This window comes from Tenebrio molitor, chromosome 8 (assembly GCF_963966145.1).
Source record: "Tenebrio molitor chromosome 8, icTenMoli1.1, whole genome shotgun sequence".
Classification (NCBI taxonomy): Eukaryota; Metazoa; Arthropoda; class Insecta; order Coleoptera; family Tenebrionidae; genus Tenebrio; species Tenebrio molitor.
Genome location: NC_091053.1, coordinates 11,869,191 through 11,878,305, shown reverse-complemented (window position 1 = coordinate 11,878,305; position 9,115 = coordinate 11,869,191). Strand labels below are relative to the sequence as shown.

General features: G+C 35.7%; 1 protein-coding gene across 1 annotated transcript; it reads right to left on the bottom strand.

Moving 5' to 3' along the window:
- Positions 1-6,239: 6,239 nt before the first annotated feature.
- LOC138137312 (uncharacterized) lies at positions 6,240-8,757 on the bottom strand. Its single transcript, XM_069056624.1, has 5 exons — positions 7,879-8,757; positions 7,524-7,808; positions 7,264-7,471; positions 6,851-7,209; positions 6,240-6,790 (listed from the first exon to the last, which is right to left on the bottom strand). The coding sequence occupies exons 1-5, from the start codon at positions 7,990-7,992 to the stop codon at positions 6,302-6,304; spliced, it is 1,455 nt and encodes a 484-aa protein (XP_068912725.1). The 5' UTR covers positions 7,993-8,757; the 3' UTR covers positions 6,240-6,301.
- Between the last annotated feature and the right edge of the window lie 358 nt (positions 8,758-9,115).

Sequence of the window (9,115 nt, the reverse complement as noted above, 5' to 3'; positions counted from 1 at the left end):
TTGTTCTAATCTGAAGGAGTGTACATTGTGTGGAAATTTTTGAAGCTCCCATTGGTCCATGATAACTGCTCCAAGAAGGTGGCGGCCGGAAAAGAGAGAAAAGTCTTTCTAAAACAAGAATTTGCTTTCGTACTCGTATTTCGACTTCGTTTTCGTCTTTTTTCTAGGAGTTTCACTTGAAAAACTCCTAAGACTTAGACATTTATGACAGATTTATGAAGAAAAGTTCAGAAAAAGTCAAAAATCTCCGATTGAGATGGTTTATTGGTCCTTGCGTATTAGGGCTACTTTCAATCAATTGGTGGAGTCTGTTTTTCCAAATTCTTGCCGGTGGAGTAAGAATCGACATTGACTGGAATTTATTAAAACGCTGAGAGCTATTTGAAGCTTCTCCATGGTCAAATCAATGCTTGGTAAAAACCAATGGCAGAAACGGATTCTTCGTTACTTTTGGTATTACTGTGATTTTTTTGAGAATTTTTCTTGTACCAATAAGTTCGTGGTGACTAGTCGAAAGAAGTGTTGTTTGAATAGAACAGAAAAGTAAAATCTTGACCGATTTTTTTTATTTGTTCCCGTACCTCAAATTCAACTCAATTTTCATCCTTTCCATATCAAAATGCGTCAGCGTTTCAAATTTCATTGAAAAATTTGAAGGGATGATCGATTTTTAATCGAAGAACATTCTCTTTAGAAAAATTAAAGAAAGAATGAAAGTTTTCTTATTATAGTAGTTTTCTTGATGTTAGGGTAATGGAACCATTTTGAATCCATCAACGCAGTCAGTTTTTCGTTTTCCTGTCTGTAAAATACGAATCAACAGTAACTGGAATTTTTACAAACCATGAGGATAATTTGAGGCCTTCTTAAGGTGGAACTAGTAGGTCTAAGTGAAAATTAGTAGCAGTAGTAGATTCTTTGTTATTTCTCGTAGGAGCATATATTTTTTGACATTTTTTTTGCCCTCATACTCCGTAGTGACAGGTCAAAGATGATGGTGTCCACACAGAAGACAGAAGAAGAATATCAGTCAAAATAGTAGTTTATTTAACAAGTTCGTGTGTAAATTGGGCTTTTTTTGGCATGAGAAATGTTTTTGTTTGTCTCCATCCTACACATCCGCGTTTATTTCTTTTCTTTTTACGTCATAATATATGCCTGTGTACCAAATTTGGACAACTGTTGATATTTTTCGCCAGTTTATAAAAAATTCCAAAGTAAAAATTCTTCCATCAATGTGGTTTGTTGGTATTTTGGTAATGGGTTTGTCCTGAACCCATTGGTGCAGTCAGTTTTTCCATTTTCTGGTCAGTAAAGTAGAAATCGACTGTGACTGGAATTTTCGAAAACCACGGAAGTAATTTAAGATTTCGTCACAGTTGAACCAGAAGCGCTAGATGAAAAATAGTGGTAGGAACGGTTTTTTTCGTTGTTTTTTGTATGAGTGTGAATTTTTGCATTTTTTATTCCAATAAGTTCGTGGTGAGAGGTCAAAGAAGATGATGTCCTAAAGTCAAAAGAAGAATCTTCTGTAAATAAGAAAATTCAATATTTATGCAAAAGCAATTTATGTCAAAGAAATCCATATTGAAACTAAAACTGAAAAAATAATAAAAATACTTAAATTAAACTTAATAGAAAATTGTCTAGTAGGAGACACAACAAGAACTTTTAAATTTGGATGAACATTAAGATAGGAATAAAGAAGAAAACTGAAAATATAAAAAATGGCTAAATACAGAATTATGAAGAAATGGAGAAAAAATGAAGAAAGGTAGAAGGGAAAAATAGAAAAGTCCGTAGGTGTTGCTTTTACTTTATCTTCTCATTCTTCCTTTCAACATAGTCTAACATTTCTTCAAAATCTGCATCTTTTGTTTTGTTGTTGATATCTTGTGCTGAAGATCATGCGATTCAACCAATCTTCAACAACACCTCATGAAGATCTTTGACATCATGATATCTAAATAACAATTCTTATTCTTTTTCAGTCATTATTAAATATGAAATGATCCTTGCAAGAGAATAAATTGGAAATTTCCAAAAATACAAATTTTTTCTCCTTAGCTCATTTTACCAAACCGGCAGTAGCACGTTTTTGTTTGATCCTTGCTCCAATCCTTCTAATTTTGCATCGCATCCTGCTAGGACAACAGATTGTTGTTTTTTGACCCGCACAGCCGGTCACCGCTGATCGTAACGGCGCCGTTGTCCATTTGCTCAACAAGATGGTGCAACGCCCTCATTATTTCGGGCACCCCGAATGGTTGACAGGAGCACCCATTCACTTTGCGACCCATCAAATTTCCACGAGCCGGTGAAATTGAGCGTGATTCATGGTTTCGTCGACAAACCGAGCGGTTTATGCATTATTTACAGTGCGACTGCAGAACATAACAAGAAAATGTCCTGCTCACCGGAGTGTAAAATGTCTGTATTTAACTGTGCCTGACTATCCATTGTCTAACAGCCCCGCCAAGATCCTGAGAACTTCTCTTTCGCACTAAATTAACATCTAAACAGTGAGGCGATGCTCGCCCGTCTCGTCCTTGGCGCGCTTCCTGCCGCCTCCTCAAGACGCCGCCGCCGCCGCCACGGCGGTTTATGAATTATTATGCTCTTAATTAGTTGAGTAATTGCGTTTAGTTGTGAACTAGTTATTATGTGCGGCTTGTGTCTTGCCTTGCCTCGGAAATTATGCAAATCGTCAACGTTTCCACAAAAATTCACTCAGCTTTGATGCGCAAGCTCATTAAAACTTTTCCACTTCGGCTGAGTCCGATTTGCTCTATTTGGGGCGAAAGTAATACTAAAGGTTTGGGACAACTCAAATAATTCAACGATTACTCAAACAATCTTCCTCTTTCTTCTATAGTCACCTTCTGGCAAAAATTTTGAACCGGAAGAAACTGACAAAAGACAAATCTTCACCTTCATCTCCACTTCAGAAAGTTTCAATTTTCTTCAGTTCCAGTTTCATTTTACTCTCACAGAGTATGTAATAATGTATGTACCTATGCATGTAATTTTAAATTTTATTATGTAATTTTAAATTTTATTTTGGTCTTAAGAATTTTGCAAATTGCCACAAAACACTTGATTACATAAAACTGCTTCAACAAACCGTAAAAAATATTTTAATATTAATTTAAATAATACTTTCTGCTCTACTAATAGGAATTTCGGTTTCTGTATCGATTACACACACCGCTTTCACCATTCTCATGTAAAACGAGCATCACGCATACCTATTTACTTTTATAACTTGCATTAACTTTCCTATTACTTATTCATTACAAAAACCGAGTAACATCCATCAAAATCTTCAACATAATTTTTTACGCTTCCACGAGCCATTGTGCCGTGTTCAGTTCCTTATCTTGCATAATGACATGTTTGCATAGGTGTGCGTGCACTCTTTAATTAATCGAAGTGTTAATCCTGCTAGAAGAAAGGACGAAGGCTTCGCGTTGCCTCCAGGACTAGTTCCGACCGTGCAGGTGCGACCAAATAGCCTTCCGAACGTCTCTACTCTTTACCTCCGAAGTTGTAGATCTTCCGAATCGGTTAAAGCGGAAGGTGCGTAATTGTATTTAGCCCGATGTGCATAAATCAACATACAAATTAAAAGTTTTAAATGGCGGTTAGCAAGCTAGCGTGTACTTTATTTACAATAATAGTTTGGGTAGCACTAAGCGTCACGAAACCGAAGTCAACTAGCGTACAAAATGGCGTTTTTCTCACCGCTTCCGGCAACGCCGCTTCCGGTCAGATCATTACGGATAACCGCACAATTAGAGGACTTTAAGGCTACCACCGGTTGTCCATCCCCTCGACACCTACACAGGATGTGGACGGCGGCAGTGACCGCGGTTGGCGGTTTCTCATCGTGCGTTTTCGGGGTTCCACACCAACTCAATGGGACTCAGATCGGGTCGAATTGACAAATTTGATACAGAACAAGAGACAGAAAGAGACCAGTCGAGTTCTTGTTGTTGCTGTGATTGGATAAATTAAACTTTCCGGCCAGCATCACTCCAACGCAATTTCGCACTGGCGAAAAAGAAAAATCCCCGACACGACGCATCAATCATATCCTTTAATTGAGAAATTAATCTCGCCACAGCCAACCAGATTCCGCTGCCGATTAGCTATTTATTTTTTGCGATAGATCCAGAAGGTAATTTGCACTTGCCACTCCGATAAATCTCGACCGGATTACGATGAGTGGTTTTGGGAAACGTCTCGAATCATCTAAATTGGACGTGCGTCTGTCTAACCAACGGTTAGATGGCCACTCGCTGGAAAATGAACGTAATGTCGGTGATAAGACGGCGAAATAGCAGGTGAGGTACCACTTGATACAACATAATTCCACGGGTGGCTTCATTATTCAAATCAGATAAGCTGTACACCTCGTTAAGGCTTATTGTAACAGCGAGCTAACACAATACGATGATGATTTAGTATTAGCGGGTTGGTAGACGTGGCGTGGCTAAATCGACGGAAGTTTTTATGTTAAGAGCACTGGAAAAATCTCACAAGTGATGCACACTTGCGCGGCGTATCCTGTCGGTAACGATGTTGAATGCTGAATAGGGTGGGGGTGACTCTACTGCGTGTGTGCGGTAATTAAAGTTTTACCACAAGCCGTGCGGTAAAGTAAATGATGTAAAAGAAATCAAACAAACTGATTGATCGAAATTTTGCTGTTCACGTAATTGGGGGGGCGTTGTTGTAGTTTTGAAAACAATCGCCTGTGTCTACTCTGACTCGAAATTGAATTTTTATTCAAATAAACGTCGCAAATACTTCAGTACGCTACCTCGGCGGAGAGCCTCGTTGTGCAAACTTCACGCGTGCGGTAATGTCTCCATCGCACTTGTCTCAAATAAACAAATATTTCTAAATGAAAATATTAAATAATCAATTGGAAAACTGTGGTTGGTTCAAAAAAGAAATAATTTAAATTATCTAAACAATTTTCTATGAGTTACAAAATCAAATTCCAAAGCTCAAATATTTTACATCGAAGAGTTTTTTTTCACTTTTTGTTTTTATTATTATTTTAAAGAACATACTATATGAGGTAGCATTTTTTGTAAACATTTTTTCACTTCCAACAAAAGAAATTTACGTATTTTTTATTACATATTAATGTTGATCATTTCACATTCATCAAATTAAATTTCAAGTATTAAACTGTAACCTACCAAGAATCTTATCTGTAACAAATAAATTAAAAAGAAATAAACCTTCAAGTTTTATTACCACTAATGACTTTAAGACCCACTAGTCCAGTAGCAACAACACCTGCTACCTTCCACTCATTTTGACACGTTCGAACCATTTGTAATGTAATTTGATGGTCTATTCATTTATTATGTATTTGCACACCTTTGTGTTAAGACAAACCATCTGTTATCGTACTTGGGCAGGTTGCCCAGGTTACCAGCAAAAACCATTGCTTCAATTCAACGACAACTTTTAAAAGCATTTCAAGTGGAAACAATTCAAGATGTAATAATTACACCGAGCTTTCAGAAATAAACTTGTGATCAAGTGAACCGATGCTCGCTTCGATTCGACGTAGACTCATCATCTGTCAATTCGTAAATGACAAACGTCATTTATGATTCATTTGGTGTGAGCTATTTCTTCTCCAAGAAACAGTTTTCTTTTGAGGGATCTTAAATGATCTCTAATCCCCTTGCTTTTAGGCAACCAAGTAATCACATCAATTGAGCTTTCGGATAGTGTAGTTACGCTACGCCTTGCACGTGGCAAACATCATAGCCAACTAACATGTAAGAAACGTTTATAATAATTTATATGTCCTCATTTAATTTCATCAACATCTCTTCAATGTTATGAAGATCATAGTGTGATTAGCAAACCTTTCAGAATATTGACCTGATTTACTATACCTACATACGACTCAAAACTTGTAAAGTAGTAACTACACAATTTTTTAATTTTATTTTTTAGTTACGATTGAAGCAACAAGATTAACCTTATGACGTAGACTTATCATCTGTCAAATCGTAAATAACAATTATTCTAGGGCCCGGATTTTAGGCAATTAAAAAGTCGGAAATAGGTGCCTAAAATAGTCCCTTAAACTACTGCAAATAGTCCCTTAAAAACTGAAAATAAGCCATACTAGGTCCTTAAAGTTGTGGTTAATTAAATTAAAAAATGTGTTTTTAAAGTTTTAAGTAGGTACACACAACAAGATATTTACTAATTATTTTTTATTAATTAATATACAATACTACAAGTTTGTTAGTTATTTACATTGTTACGTATTTACATTGCATACAAGATATTGCTCTAAATTTTCTACTTTAAAACATTGTCGGTTATCCACCAAAATGGACTTATATTTTGAAAAACTTCTTTCTACCTCGCAAGAGGTAATGGGCGCAAATTTGTAATAAATTTCTTCCATTTTGGTGTCATGTTCCGGCACATCTTCACCTCTAAAAATTCTTGCCAATTCTAGAAGAAATTTGTATCCAGGATTTTTTTCAGTAACATCTTCAAGTTTTTTTAATGCTACTGCTGCTACAGGGCCTGGAGATTTTTTTAGGGAGGTAAATACGTTTTCAACAATTTTGATTGAATCGGTTAAAGGTAACCCATTTTTTTCCAATTGAGTAATACTTTCGCAGATTATTTTAAAATTACTGCGAACATAAATTAATTGGTTTTTTATTCCGGGTTTCTTCATTATAGACTGTGCTTTTTGAATAGCAACAGCAGAACTTCCATCAAAGGACATGACAACCTGTGAGTAGTTAAAAACAGTTTAACAATCAATTAATTTGCTTATCTTTTATATACTTACTTCTTTAATGGAATCAAAGTGTTCGCTGTAAAACATAGCAGCCTGAAGCCATGTTCCCCATCGTGTTAAAATTGGCTGTGGAGGCAGTGGCATTTCTTTTAGTTTTTCTTTGTACATTTCAACTCTCAAAGGTGCCTTAACGAAAATTTTTTTCACGTTCGAAATTAAATTATCCACATCTTCATATTGATAGCGAATTTTTTCAGCCACTAGATTTAAAGCATGCGCTAAGCATGTGACATGCACAATTTTTGTATAAAACACCTTAAGGTGTCTACCAGATTTTATCATATATGGTGCTCCATCCGTTACAAACAAAAGAAACTTTTCAGCAACAACTCTGGTACTCCACAAGATTTCTACGCATAGAAATTTTAAATCAAAATAAATTTAAAAAAGTGAAAAACCCTTACCTAAAGATTGATTTACGAATCTAGCTATTGTCTCATGATTTGTTCTTTCTAATTGTTTAGACGCCAAAAGATAAGATTTTCCAGGTTCATCTTCTGAAAGTTTCCCAACCAGACAATTCGCCACATATCGCCCAAGTGCATCTGTTGTTTCGTCAACTGAAACCCATATGTTAAAAGGATCCAGCTCATTCCGAATGCGGTCAATAGTCTAAAAGTGAAAATAATTTTAAATTAAATATTTAAAGGTAGTATGTTCATACATCTTTGTAGCATTTTGGTAAATAATTTTTCCGTAAAGTAGACTCATCCGGAATTTTTCTACCACAATATTTTGTCAGAAAATTCTGAAACGCAGGATTTTGTAGTTTGTGCCATGGTATATTGGCAGCTAAAAAGACGTTACAAAGTTCCATATTGAATGTACTATTTGCCGATTCCTCCAAGTTCTGTGTCAGCAACGTTTGCCGAAGCGGTGTCATAATGTTCTCTTTATGGATGGCCGTTTGCTCATGCTGTTGCAAGTGACATTTTTTTTCGCATATAAACTACAAAAAATAAAATTTTCAAATAAGTAAAAAATATAAAATGACATATTTTTAATTATGCTTAACTTACCAGTTTACCACAAGCTTTACAAAACATTTCTCGGGTTGATTTTATTTCATATAAATCTTTCTTGCTTGTCCACTGTAATATTTTTTCGCGTAAACTAATTTTTTGTTTCGGCATTATGTTCACTTTAAACAGGTTCACAAGAAACACGACCACTGCACGGAGATAAAGTAAACGAGAAATGACAAATTTGTAATGCTTATATTTACGTCTCCCACCAAATTTCAGAGGAGATGGTTAATTTTATATTTCTTAAATTTTTAGAAAATGACACCCTTAAGGTTTCTCTTATTGTTTCACTTCGGGATTTTAATTTTCGTTTTTATGGCAAGGACCATTTTATAAACGTTAAAGCTTCTAACAATACCTAAGTATCAGAAAACATTAGACCGCGTATACCTGCACCCCTTCGAACAGAGGCAAACAGATAAACTCTGTAATTTATGCCAGTCCAGTCTAATGGTTTGTGGTACTTAGGTATTGTCGGAGTATTTACCGCTGACATCATGGTCCCAACCGTAAAAGCGAAAAAGTAATTCCTGTATTGTACTGCACTTTGTACATTTCAGTAATTACATCTCCTTAAATTTTAAAATCATAAAGCATTGTAAATTTTATTGAGGTACCACTTTTACATTTTCAATACCGTAAACTTCCCAGAATTCGAAAATTGGGAAAAAACCGCAAAAATGAAATTGATTTTTGGTCATTTTAGGCATGTTCAGGCAGTTAAAAGGTAAAATAGGTATTTAAAGGGCATTTTAGGCCGAATAGGCAGAATCAAATATGGCTCTAATTACTCTAATTAAGCCAGAAATCATTTATAGACAAGTTTCATACATGTGCCTTAAAAAATAAAAATAGTCCATTTTGCCTAAAATCCGGGCCTTAATTATTACTATTATTAAGTAAAGAGACAGATAAGGCGGTATAAAAATTCTTAAAAATATTCCACAACTGGTTAGAGTCGGAGAATAAAAAATTTCTCGGTTGGGACAGTTAATGCACACAAAAGGAAAATATCCTGAATGAGACAAAATGAATCGCCACCAACTGCACCAGCACCAGCGGGGCGCTATTAGTGCGCCCACAAAAATCAAGATACAGCCCCGATAAGAGCCTTTGTCGCTTAGATCGCAAGTGGGGCAGTTAGTGTGTTACAAAAAGACACGAAACAATTAAGCAACTGTCCATGTGAGCGAAAACACACAACAGTTGCCGCGATGGTATCTGTCTCTTT